General features: G+C 37.2%; 1 protein-coding gene across 1 annotated transcript; it reads left to right on the top strand.

Annotated features, from left to right (window-relative positions):
- On the top strand, nt 23,491–24,822 carry LOC107611023. The gene has a single exon (XM_016312991.1). It carries the CDS (start codon nt 23,491–23,493, stop codon nt 24,820–24,822), a length of 1,332 nt encoding a protein of 443 aa, XP_016168477.1.

The raw sequence follows: 24,822 nt of genomic DNA, 5'->3' as shown, positions 1-24,822 counted from the left end.
GATGTTGGGAGGCTAATTTATTTACTACCCCGGTTAAGGCAGTAACGAGTTCCAGTATGTCCCTTTGCATCTTCGCTTGTCCTTGAAGAAGAACACGAAGGGTGTCATCCATTGGAGATTGGGGTGGATATGAGGGATCATTATTTTGGAGGAACGGTTCACCATAAGAATGTGGTGGTTCTTGGGAGTAATTGGATTGGAGTCGGGGTGGATATGGATTAGGGTCGTAGGGAGGTGTTTGGTTGTAGGGGGCTTGTGAGTATGGTGGTTCAAAGCTATGTTGAGAGGGTGGTTCAATAGCACAGGGTGGGACTTGTTGGTAACTACAAGGGGATCCACCATATCTATTGCCTTGGTATGCATTGTAGAATGGTCATCGTCTGTGGTACTGTGGAGGGTGTTGTTGCCTAAAGGGTTGATCAAGTCCTCGTGGCTCCATCCATCTTTGACTGTTCTGACCTTGATGCATGTTCCTGCTATAGCTTCCATTCCCTTCAACAATATTAGAACCAAACTCAAAGCGAGAGGGGTGAAAATTCATAGTAAATAATAAAAATTAAAAATAAAAACAAATAAACAGGTAAAAGAAAATATTTACAATAACCAATAATAACGCACACAGTTGCTATTCCCTGGCAACGGCGCCATTTTTTGACGATCTGAATTCTATCGGTAAAGAATTTTCACAAATATTATCGCGTTGTAAGTATAGTTTCTAAACCAACAGAGAATCCTTTCGTACAAAAGTTTTGGTTGTCACTTAAGCAAACCCAATAAAATTTATAACCGAAGTATTTAAACCTCAGGTCGTATCTCAAGGAATTGCAGGGAAGTACGATTTATTATTGGTTATGGAAAACAGTATTTTTGGGTTTTTGAAAAAGGTTTGAATAAGAGAAATAGATTGCAGGAATTAATAAATCAATAGCTAATAAATCTCTTGGCACGGTATGAATATTAGAAGTCCTATCCTTGTTACCCTTATCAATGGTGATGAGAATTATATTTTGCTCCCCACTAAGTCAACCTCTAACTATGAAGGTAAGCCAAGTGGATAAATCAATTTAACACCTAAAGTCCTAGTCAACTCCTAAGGAAAGACTAGAGTTATAAGAATTTAAATCAATCAGCAAAGATAACAATTATCAATCACGATGAGTTTGACAACTCAAGAGTTACCAATTAATCAACTAAAGCCAAAAGGAAAAAATCTAAATTATTTAGATAAATAAAGGAAAGCAATCATAATTCTGAAATACCTCAAATTGCATTAATAAAAGAAAATCAATCCAAACATAAAGAGTTCATAAACTAAATTGAGAAAATAAATAAAAGGAATATTAAACCTGGAAATTGAGAAGAAGAAATCCTAATTCCTTTAAGATAAATCTTAATCCTAAATTCTAAGAGAGAGGAGAGAACCTATCTCTCTAAAAACTACATCTAAATCTAAAATTCTGAATTGTGAATGTATGATAAGCTGTCCGCCTTTGATTCCTCCATTCTCTGGCTTATATTATGTGTTTTTGGATTCAGAATTGGGCCGAAAAAGGGTCCAGAAATCGCTGGGAGCGTTTTCTGCAGATTCTGGTACGTGGCGTCTGTCACGCGTTCGTGTGGGTCATGCGTTCGCGTCGTCTGGGAGTTTTCCTTGTCACGCGTACGCGTCGGTCATGCGTATGCGTCATTTGTGTTCTGCTCAAGACACTCGTCCGCGTCAGTCACGCGTGCGCATCGATGCCTTTTCGCGCTAGGCATGCGGCCGCGTCGTCCATGCGTTTGCGACACTGCCTTTTCTTCAAAACTCCATTTTTGTGCTTTCCTTCCATTTTTGTATGTTTCCTTTCTATCCTCTAAGCCATTCATGCCCTATGAAACCTGAAAATACTTAACACACAAATTACGGCATCGAATGGTAATAAAGGATAATTAAAAATTAATATTTTTAAAGCATAAGAAAACATGTTTTCACATATATCATAAAGTAAGGAAGGAAAAGTAAAACCATGCAATTTACATGAATAAGTGGGTGAAGGATTGAGTAAATCACTTAAATTGAGCACAAAATACATCATAAAATATGGGTTTATCAAGCACCGTCGGAGCTTCTGGCTGCTTTTGCCGTCGTCGAAAAATTCTATCGGTAAGGACTTTAAGTTGGTTCTCCTTTCCGTTGAGTTTCTGGGAACCTCATTGTCACTGCATATGGTTCAGGTCACCGCTGCTGCTTGAGGTAGCTGTCGGGCTATCGCCGAACCGGTTTGAAGACTGCCGCTGTTTCGGTTCAGCCGTTCCTTCTTCGGTTCGGTAAGCGTTTCGATTTGAAAGCCCTTTCGTTACTGTTCTGTAATCTCACGCTGAGGTTTGTGGCATTAATCGCTATAAGATTGAGTTTCAGTTTAGCCGTTCCTTCTTCAGTTCGAGTTGCTGAGACTGTTGAGAAAACAAGTGGAGCCGAGTTGTTTGTTCTCGTCAATTCGGGTTGAGGCGGAAAGGACTCTGTGAGACGTTTGGGTTATGGATTTGCGTTTTGAGGTAGGGGCGCTCTCCAAAAACTATATTCTTATATATTGGAATTATTACATATGGATACTGATGTGAGAGAATGTGTATTTGGTGATTGTATCGGCCTTATGTATGGCTTTATTTGCCTTGGTTAGTTATGAACGTCTGTTGGTTGAATTGTTGTGTGGTTTTGTGAAACGAAATGCCTTTCAAGTTGCTTCTTTTAAAGCTTTGAGATCGAGTTTAATCCGTTGAGAACTGATTTGAGTTAATTTTATTGAGAATGTGAAAAATAGAATCCACTCTAGAATTCAACCTGGCTTGCATTAAATGATCTGGTTTTTGATGAATGATTGTTACTGAACTGTTTCTTTGAAACTTTAGAAATGAGTCTATTTGGCTGATAATAATTTGATTTTTGAAATGGTTTTCTTGGGATATAGAATTGAGATGACGGTTGGATTTAGCTTGCCTTGAACTAATTTTGGATTTTGGGCTGTTGAAAAGGATTGTAGACAGTTTGTTGGGACCCAAACTGGGTGACAAAGTCCAAGTTTTAGGGGAGATGCTGCCGAAATTTCTATAAAATCCGAGTCTTTGTTGAAAATGTTATTTGGGGAAATCATGAGTTTAATGCCTTTCCTATTTACTTGGAGGATTGTAAAATTAGGGCTTCTTTATTATCTTCAATTAAAACAATTATGAAAGCGATGAAGCTACGCTTTGAAAGAATTATTGAAAAGAGAATCTCGCTTTGAGGTTGTTTTAAAAAGGTAAAACGGGTTTATGTTTTCTCTATTAAACATAAAGATTTTCCCTTGGAGGAGTTTTCATGATTTTAAAAGGATTTGGATTTCGATTGATGAACCTCATTATTCTGACATTTTAAATAAGCTTCAGAGTATCCTTTGAACTCTAGTTTGACACAACAAAAATGATTCTCTTAGCAGTTTGAGACGCTTCAGATTTAATTATGGAATTGAAGCTGGTTTTGTTTAAGTAAAGGAAATGGGTTTGAAAAGAGTAACTGATTACATGACTCGGTTTGGCTTAGATCCTATTTTGTTACTCAAATCAGGAAGCCAAGGTTTTAATGATTTTAAGTGAATCTGAGGAAATGAGTTATGTTAATCTCCCCTAAAGACTTGGGACTCTGCCAAGGAACTTTTGTTATAAAATTCCATTGTTGAATGAATGATTTTGAATGTTTCAAAATAAATCTTTAACTTGCCATGGTTATGAAAGTTTGGAAAGAGAATGCCAAGAGTGGCTTTATTTTCAAAGGGGAATTTACCTTGAGTAAAAGTGGCTTATGAGCCTGAGATGATTTGAGAAATGAGATCTTTAAAGCCAAGGCTGAAAAGAGTTGAAACTTGATTTCAAAGTGAAATGAATTGAGAAAAATGATTTATGGCTTAAATGCCGATTTTATGAATTTAATGATTTTGAATGATGGAAGTGCTATTTTGTTATGGGCCGGAATGGCTGTGTATGATTATGAATATTGGCTGGTTCTGGATTGAACTGTGAGCCGGAATGACTATGTATGATTATCAATATTGGCTGGTTCTGGATTGAACCGTGAGCCGGATGGCTGAGATGGATGTTGATCCATGGCTGAGAATGAATGCATATATGCTGAGATATTGATAATTGTGATTTTGCACTTCCACTATCTGAGATACGAGTTTCCCTGGGTAGTAGCAGTGGCTAGCCACCATGTGCTCCAGGTTGAGACTTGATACTCTGCTGACCCTATGTCGTAAGGGTGGCCGGGCACTGTGAAAGTCCCGGAGGAGCTCGCCCCCGTGAATATACACCAGTGAGGGTGTTGGATATGGATCATGATTATGATCAAGTTTATGTTGAGTATAACTCGAGTTGGGGATGCACGATAGAGGGACAGTCCAATGGTTAGCTACCAGGACTTGTCGGGTTGGCTCTATAACCGATAGATGATATCATCAGCCACTAGGACAGACATGCATCATATGCATCTATGTGATATTGTTTGAGTGTGCATATTGTACTTGGTTTGCCTTTGTGATTACTTGTTATTAACTGCTATTTGTTCTACTTGCTGTAAATGTTTGTTTGTGCTTGACTTCCTATCTGTGTTTGCGACTGGGACTCTGTTGGATTGTGGTGATTGGTTGATGGTTGAATTGTTTGGGCCTAGGGCTGTGGTTGAAATGAGATGGACCGATGGTTGGTTTTGGTTTTGTGTTCTGGTTTGGAAGAATATGAAAGGCTATTTTGGTTCATCCTAGATAAACCGTTTTGAAAGGCTTTTGAATTTTTGAGAATTGAACTGTTCCTGTTTCAGAAAAGATTTCCGATTCCTCTTTTATTGTAAATCGTTGTTTTTGAAAAGAGGCATAAGACAATTATTAATCACTGGTATGGTTTATCTTCACGTATCCTATTACAGTAATTCCCAAAAACCTCTACTGAGAACCCTTTCGAGGATGATGTTCTCACCCCCCTACATTTTTCCCCTTTCAGGACATGGACGCAAAAGTCACGAGAAGTCTATTTAGTTGTTGTTGAGATACTCTGTATTGTTTTAGTTATGGCTTATTGAACCCTCACATTTATCTTGATATATTCTGTAAGAGGGATAGGAATTGTATTGGTTATTGCTTGTAATATTATATATATGGATGTACTCTTTATGAGTTTTTGTAAGATGTATGGTATCTATGGATGTACGTTATCGAATAAAAGTATTTTTGAATCGGTATTGCGGTTTAAAGTTTTAAACAGGCTCATATTTTAGTATTAAATAATATAAAAGTCGTTGTAATGTCCGAGCTGTCAGAGTCGCACAGCCGAAAGCGTGAGCTTTGGTAGTTAGGGTGTTACATCCCTGCAATTCCTTGAGAGACGACCCGAGGTTTAAATACTTCGGTTATTATTTTTATTGGGTTTGCTTTAGTGACAAACAAGTTTTTGTACGAAAAGATTTTCTATTGGTTTAGAAACTATACTTACAATGTGATTATTTTTATAAAATTCTTTACTGGCAAGAATCCAATCGTCAAAAATGGCGCCGTTGCCGGGGAATTGCAAACGTGTGCCTTATTATTGGTTATTGTAAATATTCTCTTTTACCTATTATTTATTTTTATTTTCGTTTTTAATTTTTTTAGCTACTATGAGTTCTCACCCCTCTTGCTTTGAGTTTGGTTCCAAAGTTGTTGTAAAGAATGGAAACTATAATGAAAATAGGCATCAAGGTTGGAAGAATCAAAGATGGGAGGAGCCAGAAGGATTTGATCAACCCTCTTGGCAACAACCCCCTCCAATGCGCTATAACCAACAACCATTCTGTGATGCATACCAAGACAATAGTTATGGTGGACCTCTTCGTGAAAACCAACCTCCACCAAATTACTATGATCAAGAACCATTCCAGGGAGCGTACCAAGATGATGAATATGGTGGACCCCTTTACCAACAAGTCCCACCATATGCTTATGAACTACCTCCTCAACACAACTCTGGACCACCATACTCACAAGCCCCCTACTACCAAACACCATCACAAGATTCTAACCCTTATCCACCATATCAACCACCCTATGAGCCATATGAGCCATACATAGATCCACCCTAATTCCAATCCAGTTACTCCCAAGGACCACCACCTCCATATACACCACATCTATATCCATCAATCCAAGATCCTTATGATCCTACTTATGATATCCGAGTATAACAAGAGTCAAGGGATTGTCTCAAGGAAACAATGGATCAATTTCAAGCAACCCTGCGTCAATTGGACCGAGCGATAACCCGAATAGCACCCAAAGCTTCCATGGCTAAAGAATCTCAACTTGAGAACAAGGAATTGAAGTGTGCTGTGCAACAAGTGGAAAAGATGGAGAGTGATGAACCACCCTCTTATCATGAACCTTTCCTCCCAAGTAATGAGCCCTCATATCCACCTCAACCTTCAGTGCATGACACTCTTGGTGTTCTTCTTCAAGGGCAAAGAGAGAAGAAACGGGGAGTACCAGAATTCGCGACTGCCTTGATCGAGGTAGTAAATCAATTAGCTTCCCAACATCTGAGCACTCAAAGTACTCCCATGGCTACATATGGAGAATCAAAAGAAGAACGTAGCATGAATGAGACACTAGAAACTCTGGTGGACGATGAGGAACATGGCTTTGTATTGGAACAAGTGGAGGAAGCCATAATAGTTGCAGAGGAAGAAGTGGTTGAAGATTCAGGAGATGCTGAACCTCCATGAGAATCTAGAATTGTAGAGTATTCCTCCAATAAGATTGATATTGATGTCAAGAAGGCCAGTGCACAACCTCCATGGCATAATCCTTATGAAGACTTGGAAGGGATAGATCAAGAAGTAAGTTCCCTTGGTGATAAAGATCATGCATCAAGTCCTCCTAGTGATAAATCTACATCCGCAAATGAACTCTTTGAATATGAAGACTCTTCTCTGATTGAGTCTGAGAATAATGTGGAAGCGAAAAACCTTAGAAAAGGGCAGACGGGAGTTGAGTACACTTTGTCAAGAACGATAGAGACTTCTCCACCAAGGTTGTCGTCTACTCCTTCACTTGAGTGGGTAAAACTTATCTCTATTTGTCTTCCTATCCCACTTGAGTACGGTATTCTTGAAACGAATGGCCAACTCAGGAAGCTTTGTGGCATAAAGCGTAAGAGGAGACTATTTAGTGGTTGGAGTTGCAAATCAAGGCTCATCAAAGTTGATATTTCAAGAGCTAGATGTAAGGGCTCAACTGATGATAATTTGGTTAGATCTAAAAGAAGAGTTTGGTACTCCGTAGAGAATTCATATTGCTTACCACCCGGATGGAATCATCATGTTCCACTTGAAGACGGGTGCAAAAACAGGATTTGGGATCCAGGCATACATGAGGATCCACTTTGGAATCTCAAGACTTGTGAAGAACTCCCTCAAGGCTTGGCAAATTCACTTGAGAATAATGAAGATTATTGAAAGTCCAAGAATTGGTGGCAGTTTCAGGATGAGTTCAAGCACAAGCCTCCATGACAAAGAGCTCAACAAATGTCCAACTTAAGGACTTTAACTAAAAGTGCTAGGTGGGAGACAACCCACCATGGTATATTCTTTCCTTTTTGTTCTTAGTTTTATTTTATTTTATTTTTATTTGTGTTCATTCATAATTTCTGCATAGTCATCTGCATTCTGCATTTTGCATTCTGCATACTGCATAAAAAAAATTGCACGTGACACGCAAGCGTCGCTGACGCGTCCGCGTCATAGGTGCTCTTGACACGAGAAGAAAAGAAGCAGAGAGTCACGCGAAAGCGTGGCTGGAGACGCGCCTTAGGCACAAACATGCCCACGCGACCGCATCACTGACGCGGCCACGTCATTTTAAAAAATAGCCTCCCACGCGTTCACATCACCCACACGACCGCGTGCCCCTAAAAATCGACGTAAATGGGTGTATGGCAGAGACTTATGGTGGATTAGGGCTAGAATGATACTAGAAGAACAAGCCCTACCACGCGAATGCGTGCCCCACGCGAACGCGTCGTTTTCAAAATATGGCCAATCACGCGATCGCGTCACTCACGTGACTGCGTCATCCCAAAATTTGGCCAAATGCATTTAAAACAGAGAGTTGCGCGAACACACGGCTGTACTCGCGCCAATAGCACAAATCAGGCCACGCGATCGCGTGACCCATGCGTTCGCGTCACCTGAACTTATCACACACCACGCGATCGCGTGACCCACGCGTCCGCGTCGCATGCGACGCACAGTTTATCCAGATCAGCGCCAGAATTTCTATCTTTTCTTCTTCAATCCTACTTATCTTTCTATTATCATTCTTTCTTCTTTCATTATTCTCTTTCATTCTATTTTTCCTATTGCATTTGCATACTTTCATTCACTGCATTTTAATTTTGTGCATATTTTTATTTTCTTTTCTAAAGTTATTCTTTTCCATTGGTGTTAAATTTTCTTATTCAACTATTATGTCTTTTCTGGTATTATTTTGGTGCTTAGTGACTTGTTTTACATTGATTGGGTGATTTTATTTATTTGTCAAATGCCAATTTTTATGATACATGTGCTCCTTTTGCATTGACATGAATTTATACTGCCTTTTTCCCATTGCTGCAATTTTTGCACCACTAGTATGCCATGTGCTTCTATTGTTTTCTCACTTGCATGTTGTAGCTACCATGTAATTGAGACCCCTATTATTTGGCATTAACCCACCCATACTTTATTTATTTTCTTCTCTTTATTCCTGGGTTACTTTTCCTCTTTTTTCTCTTCTTTCAGGATGGCCACCGAGAAAGGGAAACGGAAAACCTTTACATAGGCTATAAACAAGTTCCATCTGCAAAATCCACTAAAGAAAGAGCATCAGTTGGAACAACCCTCCCACTTGCGCATCTCAGCATGCACCGAGGACGGTGCAATCTTTAAGTGTGGGGAGGTCGATACCGACTTCCAGGGGTTAGTTACCTTCTTCTCAACACCAATATTTTATTTTCTTTGTTTGTTCATTGTTGCATGTTTGATTGCATGATTGTTTGATTTTTGTGCATATTTTCTTTTTCAAGAAATTTTTTAGAGTATTTCACTAATTTAAATTAAAATTTTTTATTAAACTTGTTTGAAGAATTATTATTTTGGAACATGGTTTAGAGCTCGAACACACAAAACCTATGAGATTTTGAGCCTATTTGAATTGGTTGCATTTTATCAACCAATATTTTATTTTTAGTGTATGTTGTTCTCTCTAAAAATGTGATCTTTGTCTTGCTTAATTCTATATTTCCATTGTTTGATATATGCATGCACTTATATGATTGAGGCCTTATTTCACTGAGCTTACATACCCATATGGCCTTACTCTTTCATTATCCTTTGCAACCCAATGTTGAGCCTATTATACCCCTTTGTTCTTTACTTTATCTCATCACTAACTCTAAGCGAAAAACAATAATATCCTTAATTTGAATCCTTGGTTAGCTTAGACTAGTGAGAGTGCTCATGAATTAAGTGTGGGAAAAAGTGGGTTTGGAAACATTTGGTTTAAGAATCGGGTATTATATATCTTTATGAAAATGTGAAAAAAAAATATTGAGGACATGTTTATGCATTTAATACTTTAATCATATGCATTGAGAAAAACAAAAGAAAAGAAAAGAAAAAAATAAAAAATAAAAAAAAGAAGAGAGAAAAAGAAAAGAAAAAGAGCAAATAAGTAAAAAGGGGACATAATGCCCCAAAGTAAGTGGTGAAAGTAATGCATATGTACTGTACTTGAAATTAGGATACATGAATATGTGGTAAACATGGTTAATGGATAGTTAGATGTGGTATTATGATTACATGGATTATCTAAAGTTAGGTGGAAAGTTTAAGTTAATTAAGGATTCAGATTTTAGTCCACTTGACCAAATACATTCCTACCTTGACCCTAATCCCATTACAAACCTTAAAAGACCTCTTGATATGTGTATTTGTGCATTAAATTTTTGTTATTGTTAGATAAAGAGCAAGCCTTAGAAAGCAAGATTAGTAGAGAATTAAGAGAATCGAACCTTAAACACTTGAGTGATTAGAGTGTATATACTTCCGGTGAGGGTTCGACGCTCGATTCTTTGTTTTCGGCTTTCGTGAGCTATTTTCTTCTGCAAGTTCATTTGTACTTTATTTTATGATTTGAATTAGTGAAATCCAGTTCATATTTGTTCTTAAAAGATTTATTTACATTTAACCAAGTAGGTAGAAACATTTTGCATGTAGTTGCATTCATATAGATAGGTTACATTTCATACATTCTACCATTCCTCTTCACTCTCTTATAGCTTCTCTTGAGCTTAGCATGAGGATATACTAATGTTTAAGTGTGGGGAGGTGGATAAACCACTATTTTATGGTTTATCTTGTGCTCAATTAAGTGGTTTTTATCAAGTCCTTGCACACTTATTCATACTAATTGCATGGTTTTATATTTTCCTTCCTAATCTTGTGCTATGATTGAAAACATGTTTCCTGGGCATTTAAATTACTAATTTTAATCCTCTCTTATTACCATTCGATACCTTGATATGTGTGTTAAGTGTTTTTAGAGATTACAGGGCAGGAATGGCTTAGAAGATGGAAAGGAAGCATGCAAAAGTGAAAGGAATACAAGAAGCTGAAGGAACTGCTAAAGCTGTCCAGCCTGACCTCTTGGTACTAAATCGACCATAACTTGAGCTATAGAGATCCAAATGACACATTTTTAGTTGCGTTGGAAATCTAACATTCGGTGCTTCACAACGATATATAATTTCTCATAGCTTCTCCGAAGTCAGACGAGGCGAACGCATGGATCACGCGGATGCGTCACCTGGCAAAAATCTAATCCACGCTAACGTGTGGACGACGCTTCCGCGTGACTTTGCAGCGACCTGTACGTACCAGAAATCGCTGCGGGCGATTTTTAGGCTGTTTTTGACCTAGTTTTGGCCCAGAAAACATAGATTAGAGGCTATAAAATTGGGAAATCAATTCAACAACAAAATACAACATTCATTACTCACAATTTTAGGTTTTAGATGTAGTTTTTAGAGGGAGAGGCTCTATCCTCTCTCTTAGGTTAGGATTTAGGATTTTTTCTTTTTAATTTCCAGGTTCAATGTCCCTTTTATTTATTTTTCCAATTTAATTTATGAATTCCCATGTTAGATTTTATTTCTTTTATTAATGAAATTTGAGGTATTTTAGATTTATGATGTTTATTTAGCTTTTTACATTCTTAGCTTGAATTGATTAATTGGAGACACTTGAGTTATCAAACTCCTTGTGATTGATGATTGTTATCTTTGCTAGTTGATTTGTATTCCAATAACTCTAGTCTTTTCTTAGGAATTGATTGGGACCTGAGGGATCAAATTGATTTATCCACTTAACTTACCTTCATTGTTAGAGGTTAACAAAGTGGGAACAAAATCCAATTCTCATCACAATTGATAAGGATAACTAGGATAGGACGTCCAGTTTTCATACCTTGATAAGAGTTTTATTAGTTATTATTTTAATTCTTGCAATCTACTTTTCCTGTTCATTATTCAAAAACCCCAAAAAATATTATTTTTCATAACCAATAATAATTACACCTCCCTGCAATTCCTTGAGAGACGACCTGAGGTTTAAATACTTCGGTTATTATTTTTGTTGGGTTTGCTTTAGTGACAAACAAGTTTTTGTACGAAAGAATTTTCTGTTGGTTTAGAAACTATACTTACAACGTGATTATTTTTATAAAATTCTTTACTGGCAGAAATCAGTTCGTCAAAAATGGCGCCATTGTCGGGGAATTGTAAACGTGTTCCTTATTATTGGTTATTATAAATATTTTATTTTGCTTGTTTATTTGTTTTTATTTTTTGTTTTTAATTTTTATTAGTTACTATGAGTTCTCACCCCCGTCGCTTTGAGTTTGGTTCTAATGTTGTTGAAAGGAATGGAAGCTATAACAGGAACATGCATCAAGGTCGGAACAATCAAAGTTGGAAGGAGCCATGAGGATCTGATCAACTCTTTCGGCAACAATACCTTCCAAGATACCATGGACAACGACCATCCTACAATGCATGCCCAGACATTAGATATGGTGGACCTCTTCGTGACAACCGACCTCCACCAAATTACTATGGTCAAGAACCATTCCAGGGAGCATACCAAGATGATGAATATGGTGGACCCCCTTACCAACAAGTTCCACCATATGCTTATGAACCACCTCCTCAATACAACTCTGGACCACCATACTCACAAGCCCCCTACTACCAAACACCATCACATGATTCTAACCCTTATTCACCATATCAACTACCCTATGAGCCATATGAGCCATACATAGATCCACCTCAATTCCAACCCAGTTACTTCCAAGGACCCACCACCTTCATATACACCACATCCATATCCATCAATCCAAGAGCCTTATGATCCTACTTATGATATCCGAGCAGAACAAGAGTCAAGGGATCGTCTCAAGGAAACAATGGATCAATTTCAAGCAACCCTGCATCAATTGGACCGAGCGGTAACCCGAATAGCACCCGAAGCTTCCATGGCTAAAGAATCTCAACTTGAGAAGAAGGAATTGAAGTGTGTTGTGCAACAAGTGGAAAAGATGGAGAGTGATGAACCACCCTCTTATCATGAACCTTTCCTCCCAAGTAATGAGCCCTCATATCCACCTCAACCTTCAATGCATGACACTCTTGGTGTTCTTCTTCAAGGGAAAAGAGAGATGAAATGGGGAGTACTAGAATTCGTGACTGCCTTGACTGAGGTAGTAAATCAATTAGCTTCCCAACATCTGAGCACTCAAAGTACTCCCATGGCTACATGTGGAGAATCAAAAGAAGAAGGTAACATGAAAGAGACACTAGAAACTCCGGTGGACAATGAAAAATATGGCTTTGTATTGGAACAAGTGGAGGAAGCCATAATAGTTGCAGAGGAAGAAGTGGTTGAAGATTTAAGAGATGCTGAACATTCATGGGAATCTAGAATTGTAGAGTACTCCTCCAATAAGATTGAAATTGATGTTAAGAAGGCCAATGCACAACCTCCACGGCATATTCCTTATGAAGACTTGGATGGGATAGATCAAGAAGTAAGTTCTCTTGGTGATAAAGATCATACATCAAGTCCTCCTAGTGATAAATCTACATCCGCAAATGAACTCCTTGAATATGAAGACTCCTCTCTGATTGAGTCTGAGAATAATGTGGAAGCAGAAAACCTTAGAAAAGGGCGGACGGGAGTTGAGTACACTTTGTCAAGAACGTTGGAGACTTCTCCACCTAGGTTGTCGTCTACTCATTCACTTGAGTGGGTAAAACTTATCTCTGTTCGTCTTCCTATCCCACTTGAGTACGGTATTCTTGAAACGGACGGCCAACTCAGGAAGCTTTGTGGCATAAAGTGTAAGAGGAGACTGTTTAGTGGTTGGAGTTGCAAATCAAGGCTCATCAAAGTCGATATTTCAAGAGCTAGATGTAAGGGCTCAACTGGTGATAATTTGGTTAGATCTAAAAGAAGAGTTTGGTACTCCGTAGAGAATTCAGATTGCTTACCACCCGAATGGAATCATCATGTTCCACTTGAAAACAGGTGCAGAATTAGGATTTGGGATCCAGGCATACATGAGGATCCACTTTGGGAGCTCAAGACTTGTGAAGAACTCCCTCAAGGCTTGGCAAATTCACTTGAGAATAATGAAGATTATTGGAAGTCCAAGCATTGGTGGCAGTTTCAGGATGAGTTCAAGCACAAGCCTCCATGACAAAGAGCTCAACAAATGTTCAACTTAAGGACTTTAACTAAAAGTGCTAGGTGGGAGACAACACACCATGGTATATTCTTTCCTTTTTGGTCTTAGTTTTATTTTATTCTATTTTTTTTCGTATTCATTCATAATTTCTGCATAGTCATCTGCTTTCTGCATTTTGCATTCTGCATACTGCATAAAAAAATTGCACGCGACGCGCAAGCGTCGCTGACGCGTTGACGAGAGGAACTTTTGCGTGGTCTAGAAATTTGCGGATAAATCCTCGTTGCAAGTATAGTCTCTAAACCTTCAAAATTCCTTTCATACAAACGTTTTGGTTGTCACAAGTAACAAACCCCTTAAATAAATTGATAACCGAAGTATTCAAACTTCGGGTCGTCTTCTCAAGGGACTGCAGGGAAATATGTTCTTATTATTAGTTATGGAGATTGTAGATTTGGGGTTTCAAGATTGAGGAACGAATATGACAAATAATTTAAATGGCAATTAAAAATAAATAAATAACTGTAAAATAAACTTTTGGCAAGGTATGAGAAATTAGAGGTCCTATCCTGGCTATCCTTATCAATGATGATAATAATTGAATCTTAATTCCACTTCGTTAGCCTTTACTAATATAAAGGAAGGTCAAGAGATTAATTGGGTTGATCTTCGGATCCTATTTGTTTCCTAAGAAAAGATCGGGATTATTGAAGTTCAATTCAATTAACAAAGATAACAATTATCAATCATGTTTGAGTTTGATAACTCCAGAGTTACGGATTTCTTAACCAAAATCAAAAGGAGAAGTAAATCTACTAGAATAAAAATGTCTTCAGAGTAAAAAACAACAATAGCATAAATAAAAGAAATCAATATTAAACTGAAATACCTCAAATAACATTAATAAAAGAGTAATCCGTAACATGAAAGGATTCATAAAGTAACTTGCAAAAGTAAATGAAAGGAATATTGAACCTGATCAAAAGAGATAATCCTGAAAGCGAATAAAAATCCTAAGTCTAAATCCTAATCCTAAAGAGAGAGGAGAGAGCCTCCCTCAAAACTAATTCTAATTCATGGGAAGTAAAAATTGGCGAGAGCTCTCTTTGACTTGGATTTGGGCCAAAAACGGCTTCAGAATTCGCTATGAGCGTTTTCTGCAATTTCTGGTGCGTGGCCTCTGTCACGCGTCCACGTGGGTCACGCGGTCGCGTCATTTGGAGCTTTTCTTGTCACGCGGTCGCGTCAGTCATGCGGCTGCGTCACCGCTTCTTCGCGCTTGGCATGCGATCGCGTTGTCCATGCGATCGCGTGGATGCCAGTTTCTTCAAGGACTCCGTTTTGTGCTTTCCTTCCATTTTTGTATGTTGCCTTTCCATCCTTTGAGTCATTCCTGCCTTAGAAGATCTGAAACTACTCAACACACTAATCACGGCATCGAATGGAAATAAAGGTAATTAAAATAATTAATTTTAAAGCATAGGAAACATGTTTTTCACATACATCACATAATAAGGAAGGAGAAGTAAAACCATGCAATTAATATGAATAAGTGGGTGAAGGATTGAATAAATCACTCAAATTAAGCACAAAATATATCATAAAATATGGGTTTATCATGCGTCCGCGTCATAGGTGCTCTTGACACGAGAAGAAAAGAAGTATAGAGTCACGCGAAAGCGTGGCTAGAGGCGCGCTTTAGGCACAAACATGCCCACGCGCGAAAGCGTGGCTAGAGGCGCGCTTTAGGCACAAACATGCCCACGCGACTGCGTCACTGACGTGGCCGCGTCATTTTGAAAAATAGCCTCACACGCGTTTGCGTCACCCACACGTTCGCGTCACACACGCGACCGCGTGCCCCTAAAAATCGACGTAAATGGGTGTATGGCAGAGACTTATGATGGAGTAGGGCTGGAATGATGCTAGAAGCACAAGCCCTACCACGCGAACGCGTCGTTTTCAAAATATGGCCAATCACGCGATCGCGTCACCCACGCGACCGCGTCATCCCAAAATTTGGCCAAATGCATTTAAAACAGAGAGTTGCGCGAACGCACGGTTGCACTCGTGCCAATAGCACAAATCAGACCACGCGATCGCGTGACCCACGCGTCCGCGTCGCATGTGACGCACAGTTTATCCAGATCAGCGCCAGAATTCCTGTCTTTTCTTCTCTAATCCTACTTATCTTTCTATTATCATTCTTTCTTCTTTCATTATTCTCTTTCATTCTATTTTTTCTATTGCATTTGCATACTTTCATTCACTACATTTTAATTTGTGCATATTTTTATTTTCTTTTCTAAAGTTATTCTTTTCCATTGGTGTTAAATTTTCTTATTCAACTGTTATGTCTTTTCTGGTATTATTTTGGTGCTTAGTGACTTGTTTTACATTGATTGGGTGATTTTATTTATTTGTCAAATGCCAATTTTTATGATACATGTGCTCCTTTTGCATTGACATGAATTTATACTGCCTTTTCCCCATTGCGGCAATTTTTGCACCACTAGTATGCCATGTACTTCTATTATTTTTTCACTTGCATGTTGTAGCTACCATGTAATTGAGACCCCTATTATTTGGCATTAACCCACCCATACTTTATTTATTTTCTTCTCTTTATTCCTGTGTTACTTTTCTTCTTTTTCCTCTTCTTTCAAGATGGCCACCGAGAAAGAGAAACGAAAAACCTTTATATAGGCTATAAACAAGTTCCATCTGCAAAATCCACTAAAGAAAGAGCATCAGTTGGAACAACCCGCCTAGTTGTGCATCTCAGCATGCACCGAGGATGGTGCAATCTTTAAGTGTGGGGAGGTCGATACCGACTTCCAGTGGTTAGTTACCTTCTTCTTAACACCAATATTCTATTTTCTTTGTTTGTTCATTGTTGCATGTTTGATTGCATGATTGTTTGATTTTTGTGCATATTTTACCACTACTTGGTTGAAGTAATATTTTCTTTTTCAAGAAACTTTTTTTAGAGTATTTCACTAATTTAAATTAAAACTTTTTATTAAACTTGTTTGAAGGAATGTTATACTGGAACATGGTTTAGAGCTCGAACACACAAAACCTGTGAGATTTTTGAGCTTATTTTATTGGTTGCATTTTATCAACAAATATTTTATTTTTGGTGTGTGTTTTTCTCTCTAAAATTGTGATCTTTGTCTTGCTTAATTCTATATTTCCATTGTTTGATGTATGCATGCACCTATATGATTGAGGCCTTTGTTTCACTGACCTTTCATTATCCCTTGCAAACCAATTTTGAGCCTATTTTATCCCTTTATTCTTTACTTTAGCACATCATTAACTCTAAGTGAAAAATAATAATGTCCTTAATTTTAATCCTTGGTTAGCTTAGACTAGTGAGAGTGCTCACGAATTAAGTGTGGGGAAATTGGGTTTGCCAATATTTGGTTTGAGAATTGGGTGTTGTGTATTCTTGAGAAAATATGAACAAAAATGTTAAGAACATATTTATGCATTCAATACCTTAATCATATGCATTGAAAAAGAAAAAAAAAATAGGAGAAAAAGAAACGAAAAAGAGCAAATAAATAAAAGGGGACAAAATGCTCCAAAGTAAGCGGTGAAAGCAATGCATGTGTACTGTACTTGAAATTAGAATGCATGAATATGTGGAAAACATGGTTAATGGATAGTTAGGTTTTGTATTGTGATTACATGGATTGTCTTAAGTTAGGTGGGAAAAGTTTAAGTTAATTAAGGATTCAGATTTTAGTCCACTTGATCAAATACATTCCTACCTTGACCCTAACCTCATTACAACCCTTAAAAGACCTCTTGATATGTGTATTTGTGCATTAAATTTCTGTTGATTAGTAGAAGAAGAGCAAGCCTTAGAAAGCAAGATTAGTAGAGAATTGAGAGAGTCGAACCTTAAACACTTGAGTGATTAGAGTGTATACACTTCCGGTGAGGGTTCGATGCTCGATTCTTTGCTCCCGGCTTTCATGAGCTATTTTCTTCTGCAAGTTTACTTGTACTTTATTTTGTGATTTGAATTAGTGAAATCCATTTTATATTTTTTCTTAAAAGATTTGTTTACTTTTAACCAAGTAGGTAGAAACATTTTGCATGTAGTTGCATTCACATAGATAGGTTGCATTTCATACTCTCTACCATTCCTCTTCACTCTCTTATAGCTTCTCTTGAGCTTAGCATGAGGACATGCTAATGTTTAAGTGTGGGGAGATTGATAAACCACTATTTTATGATTTATCTTATGCTCAATTGAGTGGTTTATATCAATTCTTTACTCACTTATTCATATAAATTGCATGGTTTTACATTTTCCTTCCTAATTTTGTGCTTTGATTGAAAACATGCTTCTTCGGTCTTAAATTTCCTATGTTTAATCCTCTCTTATTACCATTCGATGCCTTGATATGTGCGTTAAGTGTTTTTAGAGATTACAGGGTAGGAATGGCTTAGAGGATGGAAAGGAAGCATGCAAAAGTGGAAGGAATACAAGAAACCGAAGGAACTGCTAAAGCTATCCAACCTGACCTCTTCGCACTCAAACGGTCATAACTTGAGCTACAGAGGTCCAAATGACGCGGTTCTAGTTGTGTTGGAAAGATAATATCTGGGGCTTTGAAATGATATATAATTTGCTATAGTGTCCATACATCTAGGCGACGCGAACGCGTGCTCCATGCAGACGCATCGCAGTGACGAAAATCAGCGTGACAGAATTCGCAATCAGCGATTTCTGGACTGGTTCTGGCCTAGTTTTCGGCCCAGAAAACATAGATTAGAGGCTATAAAGTGAGGGAATGCATCCATTCATTCATGGAACATTCAATAGACATAATTTTAGATTTTAGATGTAATTTTTAGAGAGAGAGGCTCTCTCCTCTCTCTTAGGTTTTAGGATTAGGATTTCAACTTCTTCTCAGATTCCAGGTTCATTGTTCCTTTAAATTAGGATTCTTATATTTTCATTTATTCCATAGTATTTTTCCATTTAAATTTTATTGTTTATTTAATTACTTCCAATTTTATTTCAATTATCATCACTACTCTTTTATATCTTTAATCCTTATTCAGAGTTACAATTGGAAAGCTTTTATGACATTATTAATGCAAAGAGTATTTTTCTATTTACCTCATTATTTGTTTGATTATCTTCAAGTACTTATTTTGTCATTTATTATGTGAAATTGGCATCCATGTCAATGGAGTAGATTTTTCACTTGACATGGGGGTTGATTAAGAGGAGACACTTGAGTTGGAATGCTCAAGTGCTTAGTTAAATTGGACATTGTTGGCTAATTCTGTATCTACTAACGCTAGACCTTCCCAAGAGAAAGGACTAGGATTTGTGGATAAGAGTCAGTTCAATCGCTTGACTTTTCTTTACTCAGTAAGGGTTAACTAAGTGAAAACAACAACCTCTTTACACTACACTTGAGAAGATTCCAACAAGGATAGAACTTCCAATTAATCACACCCCCGGTTAAGGCTTTTTAATTAATTATATAAATTCTCTTTTTAATTTCCACCGCTTTAAATTACAATTATTTATTTTTCTATTCTCAAACTCAAAATCTTCTCAGAAAAACCCATAACCAATAATAAATACACCTCCCTACAATTCCTTGAGAGACGACCCGAGGTTTAAATACTTCGGTTATAAATATTATTGGGTTTTGTTACTTGTGACAACCAAACTTTTGTACAAAAGGATTCTCTGCAGGTTTAGAAACTATATTTACAATGCGGTTAATTTTATAAAAATTCTTTACTGGCAAGAATCCAATCGTCAAAAATGGCGCCGTTGCCGGGGATTTAACCCGGGTCGTCCGCGTGACAAGCGGAAATACTTACCACTATACTACAACGGAAGGTAGAAGTTATTAATGGTTCTATTCCAAAAGGCAAAAGCAGAGGGTGGCACCAATCATCCAATGGTGTGTAGTAGGTGTGAAATAAGAAAGTCGAAAGAGATTGTGAATACTTTGAAACTTCCAAGTATCACCTTTGACAGATTCAATCCTTTGATACCAAGAAAGAAATTTGGCATTTTTGAAAGAAATTTTGGAGTTATTTCGAAAGGATTTTTTGCTGTCGATGAAAGGTGTTATGGAAAGGTCTTGCTTGATGAGTAAATCCTCTCCTTCAGCACTAGGAAAGAAACGAGCAATTTTTTCGGCTTGTTATGAAGAATGTATGGGGCTAATGAAATAGAAGATATCTTCTTTAACAGTGAAAGGAAAAAGAATATTTTTATCGTTTGAGATGTTACATGGATCCTCGATTACAATATACCCAGCTCGAGATACAATACCCAAGTCAGGCTGAATGAAGGTTTCAGTCATAACCTTCTTGCCTTTGTCCTTGGTTAATAGAGTCGCTGGAGGGCTAGATGATTCCATTTGGTCGTAGAAAGAGAAAAGTTAAAGAGAAGAAATATATGAACTTGAAGATGGAAAGTTAACGCTATTGAGCAGTAAGAAATTTGCTAAGTAAAAGTAAAAGGAGGTAAGTAGAGTTTTTGTCGTTTTATATTTCGCTATTTCAAATTTGAAAAAGGAAAAACTTCTTTAAGAAGACGAAGTTGGAAGAGAAAGATAGTAATCAATGGGGAAGGTGCCATAATGGACATAGATAAGTGGGCAGCTAATGAATTTCGTGCGAATTAAATTGGTTAATCATGATTTTTAAAGCTAAGTTAAATAGGATTAAGCGTTACATTTTCAAAATGATATCGAAAAGACACATTAATCTTAACGGGACAATTTGTTAGTTAGAAAATATATAAAGTCGAAGACATTGAAGACGAAATTCGATGGGTATTCTTTCGAAGAATGTAATACTTATTGAAAAGGGATTCATGAGAGAAAAAGAGGTAAGATTGATCGATAAGTCTTATCGAAGAAGAATAATAAGTGAAGATAATTGATGGCAGTTACCCGCACCATACAAGGGACGAGAACAGTTATTTAAAGATTAATGGACGTGGGAGTTACATTTGAATTTGATTGGTCAAAAACTCTATAGGTGAATATTTGAAGAAATAGAAGTTGGAATCTTGTATCAGAAAATACTCTAGCACACTCATATCCCCAGCGAATTCCTGACTCTGCTAAGAGCTTTCTTTTTTGAAGGGTTCCTTCCATTGTCTTTTATTTTTAATTTACCTTTCTTGTAATCTTTATTTTCTTGCAAATTTATCTTTTAAACAAATTTACTCTTTTTATTTTCTTTTAAGATTTAGTATTTTGTATTTGATTTCAAAGCCTTTTGATCTCATTGAAGACCATTTCTTGCTTTCTTCAAATTAAATATTATTTTATTTATTTTTAGTCATTTTACTTTTAACTTTATTTGCCTTTTTTTTTCTAGATTTTTTTTATTAATTTAACCAATTGGAATAATCTTTGATACACTTTCGAAAACAAGAACAATATTATGCCAAGGAGAAAGACAAGAAGATAATGGAGGTTTGTGCCTATATATAGTTCATAGCATGCATAAGGTCCCAATTATGGCGCTACCATGGAGCCAATTAAATTCATCATTGTACGAGTTAACTAGCAAAGGAAAGTGACGAGTCGAGAAAAGATTCAATGAAACATATGGTGGTAAGTTGCTAAGGCTAATGGAGAGGAGTTAATTTAATTTGTGATGCTATTTTTAAGGGAAGAACAATTCGGAGAATTATATATTGATGGTTTATTTGTGTAAGAAATATAATTATTTATATATTTTCTCTTATCAATTTAAAATTTTGAAAAAAATAGTTTAAAGACATGATATTAAAGTTTTTATAGTTTAAAGATTTAGAGTTTAATTTTTGTTGACTTTAAAAGAAAGAATTTAGCATAAAACCAAGAAAAGAAAAAAAAGTTTATATAAAAAAACACACTATCTAAAAAGAGATTCTTACTAAAAAAATTGTTGAGCATAGTTTGATTTTAGGTTATGTTATGATGAAAAACATTGGTTTGGGTGGAAAGCCCAATATTGTTTAATGTGAGTGCTAGTGATGCAGGCCCAAATGTCTAAGTCCACATTGCTTCATTCAAAGTCCAGCAAGTGCTTCAGCAATGTAAAAGAGCCAAAGCTCTTCCTTATAGCAACGTTCAGCAAATTAAATGATTATGTATATATTTGCTAAAAGCAATATGAGGACAGCTGTATCATGCAAGGACATGTGTAGCTCCGTAAAAGCAAGCAAGGACACAAAGGGCACACCCATTAACCCAAGAACATCAGCAAAGCACTGCTGTGGATCATGGTTGAGCAAAAGCAAACTCGCACATAGCAGCAGCGGCAGGAAAATGGAGCAAAATGAAAAAGAAGAGTATGCCTTAGAAGAAGGCCAAGCAAAGGACAGCAGGAGTAGTGGTCGAGCTCCTCGGACAGCAGAGGTGGTGGAGCAAGATGAAGAAAGGACTGCATGCTAGAAAGGACAGCTCCAACGAGCAGCTGGCACAAGGAAATGGAAGAGGCAAAAAATCAAGGCAAACTGAAGATATATATATATATATAAGAAGTCTCATTCCATTATTTCAAGAGAAGGAAGAGAGCACACACATTCAGAGCACCATCTCTAACACAGAGCTAGAATCTCTTTCTTCTACTCAAGCTTAATTCTGATTTTTTTGTTATGGCTGTCTTGCGTTATTTTCTGTTTTGAAAAAGGAACTTATGTGAGGATCAAAAGCCAAGAGAGAAAAGGCAAGAGTGATGCAAAATAGCCACTGTTTTTCTGATGTAATTTGGGTTTATGAACTAGGATTAGTTCCCTTTGCCAAGTTGGGTTAGCACTTGGTGAGAATTGAATCTGTGTAGATTTCCCTTCCAAGTTGGGATAGCACTTTGGGGTTGCTAAGCTTTGGTGAAGAAAGCTTAGGGGTAGATACTAGTTGAATTAGGGAGTAATTCAATAGTATTGGTGAATGTTACCTGAGAATTATAGTGAAAATTCTACCATGGTTTGTGGTGGAGACTGGACGTAGGATTCATGGCACTGAGAATTCGAACCAGGATACATGCTGGCCTATTTCTCCTCTTCTCTGCACTTTTAATGTTCTGCGTATGAGATAATTTCAAATAATCTCCTGCAACTCGAGCAACAGCAAAAACAGAGTTTGAAACTTTAAGTTTTAAACTAACTTGATTCAACCCCCCCTTCTCAAGTTCAACTAGAACCATCAATTGGTATCCAGAGCAAGGTCTCAAGAAGGCAAGCTTCACAGCTTGGAGTAAAGATCCATGGCCAACAACTTGAATCCCAACATCGTGGCTTTCACTCTTACTGAAGGGCAGTCTAATAATAGACCTCCTTACTTCAATGGCAGCAACTATTCCTACTGAAAAGAAAGAATGAGAATCTTCGTGCAGTCAATCGACTACAACATCTGAAAGATCATTCTCAACGGATCAGACGTTCCCACCAAATAGAATGCTGATGGAGAAGTAGTGGCGAAGGAAGACAGTGAATGGACAGATGAAGAAAAGAAGAAGGTTGAACTCAATGCCAAGGCAATCAACCTGATGCACTGTGCAATCAGTTTTGAAGAATTCAGAAAAGTGTCATAGGTGCAAAACGGCTAAAGAAATCTGGGATAAGCTCAGACTCACTCATGAAGGCACTAAGCAAGTGAGGGAGACCAGAATTGACATGCTGATGAAGGAGTATGAAATGTTCAGTATGAAGGAGGATGAAAGCATCGATCAAATGTTCAAAAGGTTCTCAATAATCATCAACAATCTGGACGCCATAGGAAGAAACTACTCTGAAGGAACCTTAGTAAGGAAGATTCTGAGAAGTCTTACTAAGAAATGGGAAGTGAAAAGCATAGCCATCTCTGAAAGAAATGATTTGATCAAAATCACCTATGATGAGCTGAGAGGCAAGCTGCTGGCTTATGAAACCACTCACATGTCTCAAGACAAAGATGACAAAAAGAAAAATATAGCACTAAAATCAAGAATGACAGCCCAAGGAGAAGAATCTGATGATAGTTTCTCAGATGAAGAAATGGTGCTCTTTGCAAGAAAAATGAGAAGACTACTGAGATACAAAAACAAAGGCAAAGGAAGCTCTTCATCCAAAGAAGTCAAGTTCACATGCCATCACTGCAAGGAGCCTGCTCACTTCAAGTCAGATTGCCCTCAACTTATGAAAGGCGAAAAATCCAAGAAAGACAAAAAGAAGGTGATGATGGCAACATGGGAGGACTTGGAGAACGACACTAGCTTAGAGAGCTCAGATCAAGAAGCTCAACTATGTCTGATGGCAGATCATAATGATAAAGATGAGGTAGATCTCTCTAACTTATCTATTGATGAATTGCATTACATTATCAAAGACATTTCTGTGAACTCTAAGAAACTCTTGGATAAGTATGCTAAATGTAAGAAAGAAAATGAGGCTTTGAGGACAGAAAATGATCTTCTCTTGAAAAAGGTTAAGACAAATGAAACTAGCAATGAAAAGTTTTTAAAAGAAGAAAACATTGCCTTGCAAGCTGAATTAGAAAAATTCAAACTCAAGCATGAAGTTACTGCTTCCACTGATTTGATTTCTGAAAACAAAAATATGAATGAACAAATAAAAAATTTGAATGAAGACTTAGCAAAGTTTGTTCAAGGTTCTCAAAATCTGAACAAACTACTTGCTAGTCAAAGGTTTGGATCTGAAAGATCTGGACTTGGATTCATAGAAGAAAACAAGGCTGTTTTCAAACAAAACTTTAAAAAATCTGAAGCCTCGTCTTCCAAGCTTTTCAAACCAAAAGGATTCAGCAAACCTCAAAAATCAGTAAGCAAGAATCATTGCTACAAGTGCAATAGAAATGGTCATGATCCTCTTCAATGTTTCATCTTTCTTAAGTCTTTTGGTAATGATAGTAAATTATATAAAGTTGTTCATGATTATAATGCTCTTGGGCAACCAAGAAGATTTCACATCAAAAGATCCAAATGGATTTGGATACCTAAGGTTAGTTGA

Source organism: Arachis ipaensis, chromosome B08 (assembly GCF_000816755.2).
Source record: "Arachis ipaensis cultivar K30076 chromosome B08, Araip1.1, whole genome shotgun sequence".
Lineage (NCBI taxonomy): Eukaryota > Viridiplantae > Streptophyta > Magnoliopsida > Fabales > Fabaceae > Arachis > Arachis ipaensis.
The sequence above is the reverse complement of the archived record's forward strand: the minus strand, read 5'-3'. Positions and strand labels throughout refer to the sequence as shown.